Genomic DNA, 21,873 nt, shown 5'->3' on the forward strand with positions numbered 1-21,873 from the left:
GAAATTAGAAAAGTTAAACTTTCCCATGGATGTGAGTTCTGAGCCTTGGCATGAGAAAAACATCAGCCCTTTGCATCTCTTCGTTATTTGACCAATTTTCACTCAGACAGAATTTGGAGGATCCACTCATATAGGAACACGCTGGTCTCTCAGTCCGAGCCCAGGGTCAGCCAGGAGAAGCAAAGACAACCAGCTCCCGACCATCTTAAGAAGCACAAGAAAACTTCTTTTTGTCAAATGATTGAGTGCAAGGAGAAAAGTCTAACTAGGCCTAAGGTAAATGGACTGGAGCAATCTTTACCTCCCCTCTACTTCCTGCCACTAGCTTCCCCCCAGACGCCATACACTGTAATTGTTCCCTTTAGTCCTAAAAATAGTCACACCATTAAAAATAATAAACACGGTTGTATACATCAATGCCTGGTACAGGGGTATGTTTAGTCCTTCTTTCATTACCAATAAACTCTATCATCTAATGAAAACAGGTTTTCCATTCTTTGTGGACTAGTTAATGTAATTAGGGTTGGGAACCTCCCTTTAAGAAGGTAGCTATGCCCTCAGGGGTGGGCAAACTTTTTGACTGGAGGGCCACAATGGGTTCTTAAACTGGACTGGAGGGCCAGAACAAAAGCATGGATGGAGTGTTTGTGTGAACTAATATAAATTCAAAGTAAACATCATTACATAAAAGGGTATAGTCTTTTTTTTTTTATTCATTTCAAACGGCCGGGGCCATAGTTTGCCCATGGCTACTAGCTGGTTTGGCTAAGTGGATAGAGTGTTGGCCTGCAGATTGAAGGGTCGCAGGTTTGATTCCGGTCAAGGGCACATGCCTGGGTTGCAGGCTCAATCTCCAGTAGGGGGCCTCCAGGAGGCAGCCGATCAATGATTCTCTCTCATTGTTGATGTTTCTGTCTCTCTCTCCCTCTCCCTTCCTCTCTCTGGAATCAATAAAAAAAAATATATATATTTTTTAAAAAAAGACTGTAGCTATGCTTGGAATTCAACAATGCAAATAAGCTTACAAATAAACATGCTGCACATGCTGCCTTAGAAAACCCAGATTCTGGGCCCACAGTGAAAGGAAAGCACTATCTTCAGTTCTGGCCATGTTTTCCATCCCCTTCTCACATGTAATATTTTAATTTTTGTTACTTTTAAATTGATTTTAGAGAGAGAGGAAGGGATAGGGAGAGAGAAACATCAGTTAGTTGCCTCCCGTATGTACCCCGACCAGGGATTGACTTGGCAACCTGGGTGTATACCCTGACTAGGAATCGAACCCGTGACCCCTTGGTGCATTGGCCATGCTCCAACCAACCGAGCCACCCAGCCAGGGCAGGGCACACGGGTAATGTTTTTAAGGACGCTGTACTCACGTGCTGGTTGAGGATGCCCCTCAGTAGCTGCTGGTGAAGCCTCAGGCAGGTGCATTCATCTCGGTAGGCCTTAATGAAGTAAGGGTGGCTGAGATCAAACCTGGGGCCCCTGTACATGATGTCAGTGATCACTTGTGCTAAGGCAAACCTCTCCTCGGGGTCCAGCGTGTGCTGGTAGGCTTCAAAGTAACAGTCGAGAAGCTGCAAATAAGGCTGATAGTCAGGGAACAGCAGGCAGTCCTAGGGCCCAGCAAGGAGAGGCGAGGCACCAGCACTCCATGCATTGGAAAGACCCTGGGCACCCGCAGGAGAGAGACAGTGCTGAACCTCTGGGTACTGGGCTGGTGCAGGCAGCTGCAGACCCATGCACCTCAGGGCAATTAGTAAACCCACAGGGAGGTCAGGGAGGGCAAGGGAAAGAATACTCGCTTTGCCTCTGTCCCCTTTTCCCTGCTCTCCCCAGATAAAATGGGCGGGGGTGGGGGGGTGGGTGGGGGGGGGGAGAGACCCTGAATGCACTGTGATTGGAGCTTATAATTATTAGAGGTGATTAAATATATGTATCTTCCACACCTTTCTTCACAGACCCATTCCTCGCCCCCTTTCACTCCATCACCAAATGCATGTAGGCAGGCGGCCTCCTCCCCAGTTCTACATCCTCAGCCCCATTTCCGACTCCTTCTCTTTAATGGTCTTCCCAACGTTCACCTATGTAGGAATGATGGGGGTGTGGTAGAATGGAAGGCGGAGGGTGAAAGTGCCCCCAAATGCAAAGACATTTCTCCCAGACCGGGCTCCACCAGGAGGGGCCCGGGTGCAGAACTCTCAAAGGCATCCAGGGAGCTAACTCCTTTCCTGGTGGAGTCACAGCCTCCCCTAGAAACCAAAGAGCTCCCACACACGCACGGTTGAAGGGTGTTCTTCCTATGGGAATTCAGATGCTCTATTTTTTTAAATTAGATTTTTATTGATTTCAGAAAGAAAGGGAGAGGGAGAGAGAGATAGAAACATCAATGATGAGAGAGAATCATTGAATGGCTGCTTCCTGCACTCCCCACACTGGGGATGGAGCCCAAAACCTGGGCATGTGCCCTGACCAGGAATCGAACTGTGACTCCCTGGTTCTTAGGTCGATGCTCAACCACTGAGCCATGCCAGCCAGGCCAGATACTCTTGATTTTGCTTTTACATTTGTCTGTGAGCTTAAGGAATTTCTGTTCTGTGTGTAAATTCTATTTGTGTGTGATCAGTCATGGTGCTAATCAGCAAAAGCTCTTCAGAGTTCACTGGGCTGGAATCCAAAACAGGAACCTAAGGGCAAGGTAAGGAAGCAGTTCTGAACAATGTACTTATTATTTTAGAGTCGTTTTAAAATCTTCATTGGCCGTAGACGCTCTCACTTTTAGAGACCTTGTCTCACATTATAACAACATATTAAATATATTAAAATGTCCTCACATCCCAATAACATTTTTTTTTCTGTAAAAATGTTAAGTGACATGTATTATTTTGCTCTTCAAAATATTTGGCCATGAGTAACACATTTAATAATGACTGGCTATGATTTCCGGACAGTATGTACCTGGGGATTCTTATGAAGTGAGAAAGTCTGACCCATCAAGTGTTTGCAGATGTAATGAGAACTTCATAAGTGCTCCGTTGACCACGTTCCTACATTTTACAGACACGTAATGAAGCATTTATTGACGTCTATTTTGTATTTTCTTTTCTTACTTTGGAGTAATGTATGTGCTATTGTGTGTTTTTTCTCAGATCTCAAACATTTGCAATGTTCCCTGAAAAGCAATTAGGTCCTAAACACCCAGTCTATATGGCCTGATGGGTAAATTGGCTCGGACTGGAAGCTTCCGAACTATCATCCCCACTGGTCTTAAAATGGAACGGATTCCTTTCCTCTGCCACACGAATCCAACATATCCTCCCCCAGAGTTTCCGCAACAGCTGTCCCTTCGGAAAGCCTTCTGTGACTAGCTCCTCTCAGGGAGGTTCCCTCTCCTGAGGTCTCGGCTCCTGTGGTAGCACTATCACCGAAGACACAGGCTGGCCCAGGGTGGGCACTGAATGGCCAGCAAGGAGGGAACTGCTGAGGCTGCAGTTTCTACCAGCCCGACAGCCTGCACACTGGGAGATGCAGTGGAGAAAGATAGGCATTGTTTCCCTGGGTGCTGGTTTTCCTGGTGGTTTCAGGCCTGAAGTCAGCCCTCTTCTTAAAAACCGAAGGCATTTCCTAAAAGGAGATAAAGAGCCCCTCTCATGGTGTGGCCCCCATAGCTAAGAATGCAAAACCAGAAAGAACAGAGAAGGTGTTAGCACTGCTTGAACACAGGAGGCAACAGCACAGAAGGCAAATGGGAGATAACGGGACCACGGTGTAGGAATAGCCAGGAATGTCTCCATTTTGCCAATCCTGGCTTCCGAGGCTCCCAAGGGAGGTGAACATTTGAAGATTAATAGGAGAGTAGGAATCAATGCCTTTTTGATAGACGTTCAGTACCTGAGGGTCTCAATGCTAAGGCTCAAGGAGGGAGAGCCTGGGGCACTTTATGTAGCATATGGTTTTGCAAGCACTCCTTTGGGAAACATTGGCCTAAGGGACTTTGGGTCAACCAAAGGAGGCTAAAAGCTCAGGACAGAATGCTCCATAGACACTCCAAGACCTCAGAGCTGAAATGACGGAAGGTGGAGATGCCCTGGCCCTGCAGGGAGAGCTAAATGATCTCCTTTTGTCCCCAGAGTTCTACTCTGGAGTAACTTTCTTTCTTTTCTTTTTTTTGTAAATATATTTTTATTGACTTTTTTTACAGAGAAGAAGGGAGAGGGATAGAGAGTCAGAAACATCCATGAGAGAGATGGATCAGCTGCCTCCTTCACGCCCCCCCAGTGGGGATGTGCCCGCAACCAAGGTACATGCCCCTGACCGGAATCGAACCTGGGACCCTTCAGTCCGCAGGCTGATGCTCTATCCACTGAGCCAAACCGGTTCGGCTAGAGTAACTTTCAATTATTAAGTAGCAGAAGACAAAGCAGAAGGAGTGACTAGTTGGTGTAAGAAGGGTACCACCTGGAATAGTCTAGGTCAGTGGTCAGCAAACTCTTTAGTCAACAGAGCCAAATATCAACAGTACAACGATTGAAATCTCTTTGGAGAGCCAAATTTTTTAAACTGAAAGTATATAGGTAGGTACATTGTTATTAACTTAATTAGGGTACTCCTAAGGCTTAGGAAGAGCCACACTCAAGGGGCCAAAGAGCCGCATGTGGCTCCTGAGCCGCAGTTTGCCGACCACGGGTCCAGGGGGAGAGTAGGAATGAAACAATTACTTCTCTAAATCATTCTGGACTAACTTGAACCATTTTGCTGGGCCAAGGCAATCCCAGGAGCTAGTTTGTTGCATTTGTATTGCCCTGACCTGTTTTTGTTCAAAGAGCCCGATTGTTTGGTACTTTGGCAGGAGAAGTTTAAGGGGAGGGCGCTTTTATATTTATTTATTTTTTTATTGCTGACTCTATTGCAGATGTTCCCTATATCTCCCCTTCCCCTTTGCCTCCCTCCTTCTTGCCAGTGATTCCAAATCTGGTGATACCAGGTTGCAGAGGCCGGAGCTAAACGGCCACACTTACTTTTGTTGCTAATAGGATTGACAGACTTAGCAAATAAGGATGCAGGTTATCTAGTTAAATTTTAATTTCTGATAAACAATGAATATTTTTTTCAGTTAAGTACGTCCCAAACAGTGTCCTATTTTCCCTGCAGCCCTAGTTGTTGAGAAGGAGCACATGGCGCTCTTTTTAAACTGGCAAGGCCTTCTGAAGCTTTGGCTCCAATCTCGAGACGTTCTCGGATGGATGCTCGCATAATTTTATCATGAATTTTTTCCCCAGGGGTAGGACGGTGATCTTTCCACCTCACAGGTTCTCTTTATTACCTGTTTGCTAACTGGCCCACTTCCATTTAAACTCTGGGCTGGTATTTGTCTAAGAAGTCTTCCTAGCCTCTCAAATGTCACCCGTGTGTGTCAGAGGCCAACTCTCAGGTACACACTGGTGGTAGGCATAGAATATTGGAGAAAATAGAAAAATAGCCAAAATGAATCATCTCAAAACTTACTTTGTTTATATTATTATTATTTGTTATTATTTATTATTATTTGTTAATCCTCACCTCAGGGATATGTTTCCATTGATTTTTTTAGAGAGAGGGGAAGGGAGGGGGAGAGACAGAGTGAGTGAGAAACACTGATGTGAGAGAGACATGTTGATTGGTTGCCTCCCTCATGTACCCTGGCCCGGGCTGGGGATTGAGCCTGCACCTCAGGTATGTGCCCCTGCTGGGAATTGAACCCAAGACCCTTCAGTCTGCGCTCTATCCACTGAGTCAAACCGGCCAGGGCTATATTATTTTTAACTCAAACTTTTCTCTATTTCTGGGATTTAAAAAAAAATTAAATATTAGTATTTCAGGTCAAATGAAAGTGCAAAACAGAAAACCAATGCTAGATGCAGCCTGTCAACAGATTTTTTTTTTTTAAAGTGCTCCAAACACAAATTCAACTGAAAATGTGTCCTCTGGTGGCTGTGGAGAGACTTAGCAGTTGGTACAAGTATCACTCAGGAGCTGGCACTTCGGATATCTGGCTCCTCTAAGAGTCCCTTAATCAACCTAAATTCACACCAGCTCTGATGTTATGAGCATTTATACATAATATGGTCACTTTAAAAATTTAAGACAACCCACTGTGTTCGAGCAATTCTTAACATTCTAGTGATTCCAGTAATTTAACAATCAAAACCAGCTGAGGAAACTTGGCAGCAGAACCAATGCTGGGGAAAACCAATCACACTCCAGATAAAAGTCCGGTTTATCCATTCAAAATAGGCTCTTTCGACAGGATTTCTGACTTAGAAGGCCCCGTGTTACAGTTTTGGCACAGACAGCTCAGTTTCTACGGGGAACTTATTCTCAGGGTAGAAAGGAATGAGCAGTGATTGTTTTAAGTTAAAATGGTTTCTTTAAAACTCCTGTCTGGATGAATACACTTGTCGAGTTTGAGGAGTCTGTCTTATTTACAATTAATGTGGCCTTTCCGGTTACTATACTCTGAGCCTAAATCCCTCATTTACTCAGTTGATCTTACGGTTCTAACTGGCTGATCAAGGTTGCAGATGCAAACTCTAAAGGCCAGTTATCTTCAAAAAGAGGAACCGCGTTCAAAGCCCAGGGTTTGCACCCTTTAAGCTCAGCTAGTTTTGTTGTTTTTAATTGGGTGACCTACATCTCCATGAGTAACACACCAGAGAGTAGATGAAATGGTAAACCATCTAATACCAGAAAAACAATTCCAAGAAAACATTTCCACTTCCCCTGTCTGACCACATCATACTGTATCCTGGCTCCCACCCCGTAAATCTTCGGAGAGCCTGCAGAGCTGGCCATGACCTCCTATGGCTGGCTTTAGGAGCCATCTTTCTGATGTTTCACTGCACTCCACACTAGTGGCTATCTTCTTCTAATTAAGACACATCTTTCCCGTTGACTTTCATAACACGATTCCTTCCATTTCTCTCCAGTCTCTTTGGCTACTCTTGGTTCCTCTCATGAATTCTTTTGCCATGACTTTACCCTTGAAGGGGTGACCCAGGGGCCCACTTCAGACATCTCTGGCTTTAGTCATTTCGACTCATTACTGTGGTCCAACTTCCACATTCCTACCTCAGCTCAGACCTGCTCCTGAGTTTCAAAACGACAAGCACCCACCAAACATCCACGCCCGGCTTCAGAACAGTCTCCCACAGGCCTTGCACCCCAGACTCAGTGTTATTCCCCCCAACGGGCCCGGCTGTGGCTGTGCCAGTTGATAGCCGCCTCCCCGACCCTGAGGAGGTCATTTCAGCTCCATCCTTACTCTCTCCCTCCAGCTCCCACTGCCCTCTCCACTTCCCCAAAGAGCTCTCAGCCTGCTCCTCCTTCCTAGTCCCACGGCTACACCCTCCTGACGCTCAGGTACCTGTTGCAATACCTGCACTTCTTTCCCCAGGCGCTTTCCATTCCGCCGTCCTCCGCACTGACACCACACAGCTACCACATGAAAACAAAGCTGTGACCGTGTTTCTCCCCTGCTGAAACTCACCGACGGCTTTCCTTGCTTATAAGATAAACTCTAAATGAAGCATGGATCAGCAGGCCCTTCCCAGGCTGCACCCAAAACACAGGTTCACCTTGTTTCCCAGCACCCCTTTGCCTCTGAGCCAGAGCAGTCTTCCTGCCCCTCTTCAGACTCCTCCCTCCCCCATTTGAGACCGCCCCAACATTGAGAATGCTGTTTCCTTTGCTTAGGGATATTTCCTTCTCTGACTGACAATACCTTATGCACCTGTTAGTAACCAGGTGAAACACCTATTCCCCTGGGAAGACTTGGGAACATTTCCTTTACTCTGGCAGCCCCCCATAGGGCAGATCCCCCTTCCACTGGGGTCCCTAAGGCTCTTGCATGTGCCACTGGGTTATAATTTTGCCTAGAGATCAGATCAATGTTTACAGGCTACAAATTCCTTATAAATATTCTCTTGTGTCTATATGTTCCCAGTGCCTGGAACTGTACCTGGTGCAGAGTCAATACTTAATGTTTGATGAATAAACTCCCAACAGTTAGAGATTATCAAAAGGGCAACAACATGCACTAAAGAGCAGTTTGTCATTTATTACTGGGATATGAACCATTAACGACAGGATGGTGACTTAGTAACTCACTGTCTTACTGCTTTAAATTTACCCTGTAACTTGTTGCACTCAGCACGCCTTACCCCCTGCTCTCATGCACCCACATGGGGCATACACTTCTGCAGGCCACAAAAGGTCATCAGTCTGTCTGTGTTTAGTAGACTGAGGGCTGTCCTGACAGGACAAGGAATATGCATGGAGTCATCTCTCACTCTCACTTAAAAGGGAGCTGTCAGAAAAGACCCACTGAGTTTTTAAAAGTATTGAGTTTTGTAAGAATGTTTACTTAACCAAAGTTTGTTTTCTAGGCAAGAATACCTGGCGCTTGTTTTCTAGAAGGGCTGCCTCCCAAGTCCACAGGTCACACAGCACAGCAAATCTGTCCACTCCTGCATGGGCCCATCCCCAGACCTGGCCAGCATTTGACTTGCTGCCCTCTTTGTGACCTGGAAGAGAAGTGATGACAATGACCAGAGCCAGACCTCTCTCCATGAAGCTGTTCCTATTAGAAATGCGCCCTCGGATTATCAGCTCCGTTTTAGGAAAGAAAACGGAATGGCAACTGGTTTCTAAATCATTAAGGAGCCATCAGCAAAGACAAAGCCCAAAGTTCATACTTGTTGACTTAGTCAACAGGGATTCTTGTTTTGCCTTTCCAATTTCAGTTTTAAAGACTAATTTTGGAAATACAACCAAATTCAATTAACATAAAACCTTTACTAAAATATTCTCAAACCTGCAATTTAAAGGCAAAACATAATTTTTTTCTTTTCTAAAACCAGGTTCCTGGTGGTTTAAAAACAAACCCAGTTCCACCTGCTACTTCAATTGATGTTAGCCAAGTCAAAATTTTCAGAGAAGTTTCCAAGATATTATTTAATTACATTAATCATTAACCTATATAAATAAATGTAATCATTGTCATTATTCAGCAGAAATATTTGTCCAATATATTAATGTTAGTTTTCATTATCAGCATTATTGCTTTAAATTTTTAAGTGATCGATTTCAGAATGAAATATTTAGCAGTAAGAGCTTTTCAGGGGCTAAAGTTTGAATTCAATAATTATCAGGTTTATGATGGCTACTGAACACAAGAGAAAGGCTTTGATCAGGAGTTTTCCTAGCAGCAGTTGGAAAATCATGGAAATCATCACCATGAATGACTGTATACCAATTAGCTCTGCTAAAAGATTTTCATGGAGCTAAATGACTACTACGTGTTTCAATTCAATTAAATTCTTAGCAGCTGGAAATAGTTGCATGGTATTATAAATTATTATCGACAAAAGTGATGCATTCATATGTAGGATAACCAGTAAAGAAAAAAGGTTAAGAGTTGAAATCAAATGCCCTGGAATGGTGGATGCCATTGCTGCTTCCCGAGTCAGATCCCAGATGGTCGGTGGCAAAGATAGGACAGAGAGCTCAAGCCAATAGTGAATTAATTCTGCCTAGGATCTGAAAGGTTAATTGTCAAACAGTCCTCAAGCAGGATTTTATAACAATGTGAATATGAATGGTCTTTAATTATAGTCTAATATATTACAAAATAGCATAAACCCTTGCTATCTTTCCTTTAGGTATTGCAATATATCTAGAAACTCTTAAGTTCTTTGCCAATGTAATGCTAATGCTGTTATATTCAAAAGAAATATTCTTACCGCGCCTATTCTAAAATTGGATACATTTGAGTAGTGCCAGAAGGAAGAGCGAATACAGACTAACGGTTATTCAATTACCCTGAGTGATGGTTTCTCCCTCTGGGGCTTGTCTGGCATCTTCTGAGCCAGATCTTCTCGCATCTAGTGGTTTTCTGTTATGAACCCAGGGATGTCCCTGCTTCTAACTGCAGTTTCCCAAGGCCAATCACACTGTTTTTGTTACTTAGAAAAAAAAATTGATTTCATGGCTTCCTTTGCTTCCCTCAGGGCCCTGCATGACATTCTCTGCACCCACTGGGTGATGCAGAAATGTCACTGGGCAACGAATCTAAACAACAGTAAGAATTATAACCAAACCCTGAGAGAGTAGTCAGTCTCCAACAAGAGGGGCACTTAGGCTGACACAGAGCCCTGTCTTTTCTAATGCGGGTGTGTGTTGGGAAGGTGTATGTGCTTATTGAATCATTGCATTTATATTTTGAGATGGGGGTTGTTAAATTAAGCCCCTTAGTGTTTTTTGTTTGTTTGGTTGGTTGATTTTTTCAAATCTGATTTCTGACCTTTTTCTTTCTCAATGTAATGGCTGGCCACCAGCAGCAGTTCTGCCTCTAGTTCCTTCAGGTCACTCAAGGCCTCGTCATACATGACATGCACCCCTTGCTGGTCCTGGGTGTGGACGTAGCCAGCTTCGGTGCTATAGTAGTCATCCTGGTTCTCCACTTCTGAGAACTCCATGAATTGGGTGCCATGGACCTGCGTAAACAAAGCCAAGCCTGGAAGTTAGTGGAAAAGGGAGAGCTGTATTTTTCCAGCCCAAATGGCAAACAGTAGACTTCTTCTCCCCTGCACAGAGCTATAGACATGCTGACGAATCAAGAGCTGTATGTAGAGAAAAAGATATTAGCAAAGTATGTTGGCAGAAAAGGGAAGTTTCTGATGTAGATAAATAGCTGAGGAAGTGTTCTGATTAATTTAGGATTCCCTGGGAAAAGGCAACAGAGCCAACCGAGCTTTGAAGGTGGTCTCTGAAGTCACAATGCCCGAGTCCACAATGCCAGGATCTCACCTTGATGAAGTCATTCATCTGCCCTTAGCCTCTGTTTCCTCACCTGTAACGTGGGAACAGTAGAGACACTACAACAGTTGTTGTCAGGAGTATGTGACACGGTGCCTAGGAGACACGTGAGACCTATAAATGTTAGCTGCTAAAGATATCTTTGTTTTCATCTTCTAAATACTTCTAAAATGCATTAAAATAATCTCATGCCTTAGTAATACACTGGCTTGAATAGTGTCCCCCCCAAATACATGTCTATCTGAAACCTGTGAATGTCACCTTATTTGGAAGTAGAGATGTACACAAGTTAAGACGTACAGATGTACACAAGTTAAGACGAGGTCATACTGGATTAGGATGCGCCCTCATCCAATGACTGGTGTCCTTACAAAAGGACAAAACTTTGGAGACAACCGCATAGGAGAAAAGGCCACATGAAGACGGAGGCAGAGGTTTTAGTGCTGCATCTACAGGCCACGGAATGCCAAGGGCCCCCAGGATTGCTGGCAAATCCCAGGAGCCGGAAGAGCCAAGGAAGGAACTTCTGGGCCTCCTCAGGGGCTGACCCTGGTGACTTGAGGCTTGTCACCTCCAGAACTGTGAGGGAGCAAATTTCTCGCCCAGTTGTGAGCCACCCACTTTGTAGTGCATTGTTATGGTGGCCTTAGGAAACTAACATTATAAGTAATTTGAGGATTCCCATCATAATTTTATTTTTCTTAGATGACTGAGAACCTGTTGCTTTCTGAGATTCATTCTAATGATAATCTCATAACTTCAAACTTCTCCATTCTTCTCAAGCCTCTGAATTCACTCCTCTCCCCCATGCCCAGCCTCCCTAAATCTCAGCAGAAGCCCCTCCACCTCTACACACACACACACACACACACACACACACACACACACACTACATTCACACCCTCCTCTCCTGCTTCTTCCTGCACTATAGTGGACGATTCTCCTCCCCTTCTCCAAGGTCTTTCTCTTCCCAGCCCTCCCCCCTCTGAAGCATCCCTTCTCCTTCTTGGATATCCAACTCCACTCAACCAGATATTTTCCAATTGACATGCTCATGTCCCTCTCATTTTAAACCCTCACATCCTTCCCCAGGTTCCATCTTATGACTTTCCTCCTCATGGTCCAACCTCCTAAGATGTTCTCTATACTCACTGTCTCCATTCCCTTACCTTCTACTCCTCCCCCATTCCCATCTGGGGCCTATCTCCATCAAGCCACCCAAACCCCTTTTACCACGACCAACAATGACTTTTTTTGCACATCCAGCAGGCTTCCTTCTTAACTTACATAATCTCTCAGGAGCATCTGACACAATTTAGCACTTCCTGCTTCTTGACTCACGCTCTTCCTGGCCTCCCAGGACTTCACATTTTCCTTGATCTCGCCAACTTTCCAGCCGTCCCTTCTCTGGTGCTTGAGGTGTATTTTTCTCTATCATGTCATTAAATAGCGGCCATACTCAAGCCCCAGTCCTAGGACCTCATCTTTTCCTCCCATATTCCTTCCTCAAGAGACATTACACTTTGACAGCTGAGATAACCTTTCCTAGACATTTGCTCCCCAATTTATATTTCCAATCCGGACTTTCTAGAGCTCCAGACCCACATATCCAATTACTTATTTGGCATCTGTTCCTGGGCATCTCAAAGGCCCCTCAAATTTAACATGATCAAATTGTGTGATCTTCTTCCACCAACCTAGGCCATCTCCAGCATCCCCATTTTCGTAAGCAGCACCACCCATCCACTTCCTCTGCGTGAATCACTCCTGATGTGTCTTTCTGCCTCACCCTGCATGTCCAATTTAGTGCCAAGTTCTGTTGATTTTACTTCCTATCTCTCAAATCCATCTACTTCTCTCAATCCCACCGCCCACCACCCTGTCCAAGCTGTTATTATCTCTCACCAGGATTAGTTTAGGAGCATCTAAACTGGTTTAGCTTCTAATTGTTCTATCCACATTCCTCTGGCTTTCCCTCCCCTCCATTGTACTCACTGCTGGTAGAGGATCTTTGAGAAATGCAGTTTAACTGTCTCTCCTCCTTCCTTTTAATATCCCTAAAAGGTATCCCATTTCTCACAGAACAAAGCAAAACATCTGAACAGGGCCTACATAGTCTATTTCTCTCCAGTGGTTCTCAGCCAAATATGATTTTTGTTCCCCAGAGGACATTTGACCATGTCTGGAGACATTTTTGGCTGTCACACTTGAGGTGAAGTGCTACTGATATCTAGTGGTTAAAGGCCAGGAATGCCACTAAACATCCTAGAATATTTAGGACAACCTCCCATAACAAAGAGTTATCAAGCCCAAAATGTCAATAGTGACGAGGCTGAGGAACTATTGACATTTGGGCTAGTTTCATTTTGCTTTATTTTCCATGTGGATCGCGGTGTCCCAGCCATTCATGTCTTCTTTAGGGTTCTGTTGGGTGCCATACTCCCTCCCTTTGGCCATAGGTCCTTTGCACAGCCTGTCCCTATCCATGGAAAGGTCTCCCTCCCCATTTTCCTGGTTAAAGCCTTCATCTTCCAACCTCAGCTCATCATCACTTTCACAGGGACCTCCTCCTGGCTTCCTCAGCACCAAGTTATCACTCTTTTGAGGCATTTACTGAGGTTGCTGTTTTACATTTATTTGTGTGACTTTTGACTAATATTTGTCTCACCCACTGAATTATAAGTACTATGAGGTTAAGGAACATGTCTAATTTTGTTTATTATTGTATCCTTAGTGTTTGGCACAGGGCCCAACACATAATGATTGCTTAGAAAATCTATACAATAAAAGCGTAATATGCTAATTAAACCAGATGTCCTTCTGGACATCCTTCCTTCCAGACAAAGCCGCAGCGGGCAGGGGCCAGGGCCAAGGCTCTTGCACGAATTTCGTGTATCGGGCCTCTAGTATATAAATAAGAAAATGGATGAATAGATGAATGGTTTTTGATACTTTTTGCATATAGACTTCTTTTAGTCTATTACCTCATGATCCCAACTTGTACTTTTAATATATACTGTAAGAAATAAGGCGAGTCCCCAAATTCAGGGGTCCTCGTAGAACCCAAAACATACTCAGGAGCAAGACAGCAGGGCAAGTATCTTTCCTCCTGCAGGAGGATGTGCAGCACATGGTCTGGGAGCACATGCACACTGAGCAGGCGTCTGCTCGGCCTTTTAATCCTGATGCATGTGACCTGTCCCTCACTCTTGATTGGAGCCCACGCACACAGCCTTTCACGATTGGCTAATTCAAAGGGAGGAGTTGGCCTTTGCCGTTTCAAGATGGTGGCCCCCAGGGGAGGTGCAAGTCATGTGGCTAACATGGTGGCCGCCAAGTCACATGAGCCAAACTGGCAGCTGCCTTAACTGTTCTTTGACAGAAAAGATGACTATTTATTCTCACATATACCAGTCAGAAATACTGTGTTTTGTCCTTATAGACTCTCATCTCATGTCATTACATCCTAATGCATGCATTCTCAATGAGGGTGGAAAGTAGTTCCTGGAAGGCAAAAAAAATCTTACTCTTTTAATGTATAAAACATAGGCATACATACTGTACACATATATGGCATATCTCTGCTATTAATATTTCTTTGGAAAAGGATAATCAGGGAAAAGTATCTAAAAAGAGTTCTTTGGGGGGCAGCAATAATAAAGAAAAGGTTAAAAACATTTGGCCTACTTTAAAAAAAATATATATATATATATTTTCTAAATGATAAAATACACATAACGTATTTACCATCTGAGCCACTTTTAGGTGTACAGTTAGGGTGGCGTTAAGTACATTCACACTGTTATGCACCTATCACCACCGTCCATCGCCAGAACTCTTTTTATCTTACAGAACTGAAACTCTGTCCCATTAAATAATAACTCCCCCTTTGCCTTCCCCAACCCTGGGACCACCATGCTACTTAGCGTCTCAGCTAGATGACTCCAGATACCACCTGCAAGTGGAATCATATAGTGTTTGTCATCTTGTAACTGGCTTATTTCACTTAGCATAATGTTCTCAAGGTTCGTCCATGTTGTGCATGTATTAGGTTTTCCCTTCTCTTTAAGGTTGAATGACGTCCCATTGTGTGTGTATATATATATATGATCTTTGTTCATCCCTCAGTGGACACTGGGGTTGCTTCTACCGTTTGGCTATTGTGAATAATGCTCTATAAACATCGGGGTACAAATATTTCTTTGAGATCATGCTTTCAATTCTTTTGGATATATACTCAGAAGTGGAATTTCTGGATCACATGGTAATTCTATTTTTACGCTTTTGAGGAATCACCATATTCTTTTGCATCAATGACTGCACCATTTTACATTCTCACCACTAGTACACAAGGGTTCCAATTTCTCCACAACCTCTCCAACACTTGCTAATATATATGATATATATATTCAGATTTTCTAAGTTGTTATTTATGAGTCATTTTAGCTATGAAACCAACAGTTCCCAATATTTTACCCCCCAAATTTTACCTCCCATCTATTCATTCTTATAACATAAAATGTTTGCTAAGTTAAGTAATTGATTGTTGGGTACAATCCATTGATTTACAAATTTTAATAAGCAGTCATATCCTATCTCTGAATAGACCTGTCAATTGGTTTGTGTAGCTGGCATTGCCTATTATATAACTACAGGAACTTCTCTGCAACCTTCATATTCAGGGAAGAATATTATCAGCATGGATAGTTAATTGTCAATATCAGAAAGGTGGGTGAGGGGTACTCTAGGGGTCCATTCGGTCCCGTGCTACTATAATTAGATTTAATGTGCTGTTATAAGTACACCAGATGATGACATACTTCATTTCCCTGAAGACTACTCTTTAATGAGCTGCCCATTCAATTATAGGTTCTTAATTATTCAAGCAGAAACTTAGAAGTTTTTTAATAAGTAAAAGGATGAGCATTTCTAAATAATAGCTGTGGTTCGTGTTGCATTAAAAGGATATTTCATAGTTAAGCATTTCTCTAGTAGGTTGTTATTTTTGTTTACTTTGCTTTTGGCTAGTCTTTAGATATAAAACTTTAAAAATTAGGAACTTACTTTGGCTAAGAGTTCCAAAAGTCAAAGTTCTGTTTTTTATAGAATGATAGGCACCAATGAAAACAGAAAAGATGCTGAGAAATAACATGCCACATACAAAAAATTAAACAACTTGTTTAGATTTATAAACTAGCATGTTGGCTTCTGTTGGCATTTAGCACCTATCATCTGTTATGCAAAATGAGCTCTCCTTTATCCACTTTACTGGAAAAGACCTTTCCCAAATTCTTGTACAGGGAAATTTCATAAGATGTAAAGAAATGACTACTGTATTAAGTACTGAAGCAGATGGAAAGCAAAACGTGTTAAAACACTGACTATAATGCCATCATCTATTTAAATGGTCTCCTTTTCCACTCTCCCCACCCCATCTCATTGCTCAAGCCCTTGATGGACATGCAGGTTTCTTCTCCTTCCCTCTCACAGTTCCTGTCTTTTAAATGTATGCTTATGTCCAGTGGAGAGACACCTTGAAGACCAGATGGCCAAATTATTTCGTACAGGGTTATGACTCAGTTGTTATCATATTTCCTTTTAATTTTAATTTCTTCCTTGGCCATGTGAAGGACCCTTCTTATAAAGTTTTAGTGGTCAAGAAAATTGATTCTTCAATATTATGCTTAGAGGAGTGGCAGGAAGGGGAAGACAATAATTACCTGTTTGGGCAAGAAGTAATCTGGCCTTTGGAATGATTCATATGGTTGTAAGTCTGCAAAATAACTGATGCCAAGATAACTATTCGAGTACAGTAACTATAGGAAAATCGGTGGCCCATCATTCATTCTTTTCACTCTATTGGTTGCTGTCATCACTTGTTAATATGAATTTTAGGTTCTGATAATGTAGACACTATTTCTCTGACTAGCTTTTTCTAAATCATCTTTGCATTAATTTCAGCTAATAATAATCTAAGAATTTCATAAAAAATTGTTAGGTGAATGACTCAATCTATTGGCTATAATCTCAAATACTTAAAAAAACTTTTATTACTTGCAGAGTATAATATTATCATAACGAATTGTTTTTCATTTGAACAGCATGATATACTTGACAAGACACTTTTATGTATATTGTCTTCCTGTGAGCTCTCAACCAGTCTGTTAATGTCCAACAAACATTAATCAGATACCTAGTATGTGAAAAATATATACAGCAGGTCTTCAATTGACATCCCTTTGTTATAACATTGATGAGATTCTAAATTTAACTCTTGTTTTTGTCAATTAGCCTGTGGTAAACTAGTTTCATTATACACTAGAGGCCCAGTGCACGAATTCAATCATGGCTGGAGTCTGGCCAGCCGGCCTCTATCATGGCCAATCGGGCTGGGTTGGGGGAGGGGATGCGGGTGGTTGGAGGGCTGGCCCTGCCACCAATGGGGGGGTGATCAGGGGCGGGTCCGGCTAGGGGGAAGGGCTGCAGATGGTTGGCCAGCTGGCCCTGCCCCTGGTCAAACTCCTGGTCGAATGGACAATTTGCATATTAGCCTTTTATTATATAGGATAGTTTCACTTAAAGTCGTAAAACCTAACGAGGATGATAAGTGAGGACTTACTATACATCCTTTTGCTGCCTGAAGCATCTAAGAATTTTCATGTCCTAAACTGAGATCCTGGTATTTCCAACAAACCTCCTCCAACCACATCTCAGATGGTGGCAACTCCAAACTTTCAGATGCTCAGGCCAAAACTTTTGAATCAATTTTGACTTCTCTTTTTCTCTCCCATTCCACTCTCTTCTTCCTGGAAATCATGCTGGCTGTACCTTCAAATATATCCAGAATCTGACAATTTCTCCCCATGCTGTCTTCTCAGACACTGTCTCTAGTTTTTTTTTTTTTTTTTAAACATTTTATTGATTTTTTACAGAGACGAAGGGAGAGGGATAGAGAGTTAGAAACATCAATCAGCTGCCTCCTGCACACGCCCTACTGGGGATGTGCCTGCAACCAAGGTACATGCCCTTGACTGGAATCGAACCTGGGACCCTTCAGTCCGCAGGCCGACACTCTATCCACTGAGCCAAATCGGTCAGGGCTGTGTCTAGTTTGATAAATGTAATAACCTTCTAACTAGTCTCTGCTTCCACTCTAAAGTACTGTCAGTCTATTCCCAATACAGTAGCATGAATGTTAAAATGTAAGTCAAGCCCAGCCGGTGTGGCTTAGTGGTTGAGTGTCCACCTAGGAACCAGGAGGTCATGGTTTGATTCCCGGTCAGGGCACATGCTCAGGTTGTGGACTCGATCCCCAGTGTGGTGTATGTGCAGGAGGCAGCGATCAATTATTATCTCTCATTATTGATGTTTCTATCTCTTTCTCCCTCTTCCTTCCTCTCTGAAATCAATAAAAATATATTTTTTAAAAATGTAAGTGAAGGCACATCCCTCTTCTACTCAAAACTCACAAAGGGCTCCACTTCTCATTCAAAGTTAAAGTCAAAGTCCTCACAGTGGTCCATAACTTGTTCCCCACCACTCCAATCTTTCTAACCCTATTTCCTGCCAATTTCTGCCTCATGCACTCTACTGCTCTTAACTCCTCGCTGTTTCTGCAACACTGCCAGACACTGTCTGCCTCAGGGCCTCTGCACTGTCCTCCCTGGTACCTGGCACTCTTATTCCAGTTAGCCATGTGGTTTGCTTCCTGATTTCTTTCAGGTCTTTACTCAAATAATACCTTCTCAAGAAGACCTTCCATGATCACCCTACTTATAACTGGAACAGCCCATCACCAACCTCCCCCACTCTCTATCCTCCTTTTCTTATCAATTTTTTTTTCCTGTAGCACCTAACACCATTTTTATTAGTCCAGAAAGGCTAAGTTATTCTCTGATAAGTAACCCCAAGGCTCAATGGCCTACAATTAAATTTAATTTCTCACTCATGCAAATCCTACTGCAGAACTAGTTGCTTTTAGACAGGTATATTCCAGCAGTGATCCAGGGATCAGGATGGTTTTATTTTGTAGTCTGAAACATGCATTCCATTGGCTGCAGCAGGGGAATAGAGCAGGAGGGTCATAAACCAGTTCCTTAATGCTCTGGACTGGAAATGACACATGTCATTGCTGCTTACAGCTCCCTGGCCAAAGCTCACCACTAGGCCTCATCCAATTGTAAGGGGCCAGGATGTCTGGGAAGCTTTGGTGCCAAGCCATCTGACATTTTGTATGTTATTTATTTAATGTCTGTCTCTTTCCACTCAGTAGTCCCATAATGGCAGGGATTTGTGCTAGTTTTATTTACTGCTGTATCCCCTATGCCTAGTATTTTAATTGGCCAGAACATTTGTGGAATGAGTGGATGAATAAATGTCAGCTCCCCAGACTGGTGAGCCCAATGATTTTGCTCCCAGTAGCCTTGGCCCTGGGCCTGGTGAGGCCAACCCAACAAATTAGCATCTGCGCCTCCCATCCCATACATGGGGAAGAATCACATAGTTAGAGCTGGACATTTTCGTTTAAAAGCTGACAAGGCCATACACATGGAGTGCAACCAAACCACATGACCCTATTAAAGACCCCGTAAAGGTTACTTCCTTGAGATTCTCATGCTAAAGTAGTAGCTGCTGGCAGCTTCTATGGATGCGGTTGTTTCTAACATTTATGACAGCACAGGAAAGAAATATTGCATTACCCTTGAGAAGCTCCTCCTACAGTCAACGGGGCAGGATAAGATTTGTCTCCCCTCCTCTCCTTCATTTCTATGAAGTGAAGCCTGTGTATGGTGAGGGGGCTGGGAGGGGGGTATTTGTTAGCAAAGGAGACCAAAAAGAGAACTCTCCTAAATACTGAGTTGGACTGTAGGTGACTGGATGAAAAAGAAAACAAAAAAACGTTTTCTTTCTTTTTTTTTTTTTTTAAGAAAATGTTTTTCAATAGCTAGAGCTGAACTGTTCCATATAATAGCCTCTAACCACATGTGGCTATTGAGCACTTCAAATGTGGCTTGTCTGTGTTGAGATGTGCTATACATATAAGGTACACACCAGATTTTGAAGACGTAGTACAAAAAATGTATATCTTATCAATAACTTCTTTATATTGATTATATGTTAAGGTGATACTATTTTTGATACAGTGGGTTAAATACATTATATTAAAATTAATTTCATGTTAAAAATAAAATTAATTTTATGTCTATTTATACTTCTTAAGGGGTCTACTAGAAAATTTTAAATTATATGTGTGGTTTGTGTTATATTTCTTTTGGAAGTGCTACCGTAGACTCTGTATATTAATGACAGGGGATCGTAAGATTTCACACCCTTACAGACATGTCAAGTATAAGTCAGGGTTCATACAAGCTTAGAACATGACTTGGTTTGGTAGCTAGATTTAATTTTCCACATTTGTCAACCTAGTATCTTTAAGAAGATAAAATTCATATTTAATCCTACCTTCAAGAATAAACTTTCTGGAGATTGAGATGAAAGTAATGCAAGAGTATCTACAATAGTCCAAGAAAACATAGGCATTTCCAACTTTGCTCCCAAAGGAAGGGATTTAATATGAACTTTGTAGACAACGTAAAATACACTCAAGAGAGAGTAAAAGCACCAAGAAGCAAATGGATCTTTGGAGGGATAAGAGATTCTTTATTGTTCAGCTCTTTCAAAAATTTTTCTACCTTTGTTTTTTAATCTATTTTTTTTCATGTAGGGCTTGGAAAACAGACACTAGGCAAAAAGGTACCCTCGCAATGCCAGGGAGGGCCTTACAAGAGCTGCTCTGTAAGGACATGTGGCTTTCGGGCAAGGGTAACAGAAAGGGCCCCTCGTGCTCTCTACCATAGAGTCCACACACCAGCAGCTGAAAGGTTTTCCTTTGCATCGTGCCCGCCAGGGCTGCTTTTAGAGTGCTCTCCGCCTGTGTCCTGCTCTCCAGTGGACCCAGCATTTTATTGCGGTTAAAAAGCCATTTCCCTTTTCACCACATTTAAAAAAAAATCCTTTCCATAAGACACCCCCACCTGTTACTCCATCAAGTTAACTGATTGCAGGTGCCTGGAAGAAGGGGGCTTGGGAGACAGGATAATGGAGAAAGAAAAAATTGTAGCAGAACACCTTACCTTGTGCTCGGCAGGTGTCCCGTGGACATAGTGGTGAGCTCCCAGGCCTTGCAAGGTGCCCGATCCTCCTTTTGCCGTATTTACCCAGGAACTCTCTTCTATGGTGGGGACCAGGCTCCCTGCGACCAAGGTAAGGCCTGAAGTGTTGATCGTCAGCGTCCGCTCCACAGATCTGAAGTAGTTCAGAATTCCTAAGCAGATGCGCTGAAACAGAGAACAGCCTCAGGACTTGGCCCTTCGCTGGCCACGCCTAGAGCAAAACTTCGAATGGGGCCCTGGAGGTGGGCAGGTCCATCCTACTGCTGAAAAAGGAACGCGCCACCCCCAGAAAGGCCCGATTTCATGGACAAATCAGAACAAAGAACAAAGTATAAAAATGTGTTGCTCCTGGAACAGAAGGAAAGCCCCACTTCCAGGCAACCAAGCATTTCAGATGCCTGAAACCAGCGTCCACGGACCTGCAGCTCCCTGATTCGCAGGTGGCGCAGGTACAGAAAGGACAGGTAGGCCCCTCTCCTTAGGACAGGATCCTCATCACTAGGCCCAGTCCCATCATCCAGGCCCAGCAGGAGCAGGGCCCTTGCGTAGTTGTACCTGTAGCAGGCAAGAAATGTGGAATTAATGCCTTTCATCTCGAAGTGGTCTGGAAAATTCATATACACCAAGTTGAAGTCACTTTACTTAACTTAAGGGAGTTTCATAAAAGCCACTCTTTAAAAATTGCACCAGCCGAACCGGTTTGGCTCAGTGGATAGAGCGTCGGCCTGCGGACTGAAGGGTCCCAGGTTCGATTCCGGTCAAGGGCATGTACCTTGGTTGCGGGCACATCCCTACTGGGGGGCGTGCAGGAGGCAGCTGATCGATCGCTCTCATCGATGTTTCT

General features: G+C 43.2%; 1 protein-coding gene across 1 annotated transcript in view; it reads right to left on the reverse strand.

Annotated features, from left to right (window-relative positions):
- The window catches only part of LOC132236674 (uncharacterized), a 34,265-nt gene extending 23,399 nt beyond the window's left edge, over positions 1-10,866 (reverse strand). Inside the window, 4 exon segments of the mRNA XM_059699758.1 lie at positions 1,380-1,580; positions 8,437-8,564; positions 10,343-10,535; positions 10,849-10,866. Of these exon segments, the coding sequence (XP_059555741.1) occupies positions 1,380-1,580; positions 8,437-8,564; positions 10,343-10,535; positions 10,849-10,866 (540 nt within the window).
- Positions 10,867-21,873: the final 11,007 nt, after the last annotated feature.

The sequence above is a fragment of the Myotis daubentonii genome, chromosome 6 (genome assembly GCF_963259705.1).
Source record: "Myotis daubentonii chromosome 6, mMyoDau2.1, whole genome shotgun sequence".
NCBI classification, from domain to species: domain Eukaryota; kingdom Metazoa; phylum Chordata; class Mammalia; order Chiroptera; family Vespertilionidae; genus Myotis; species Myotis daubentonii.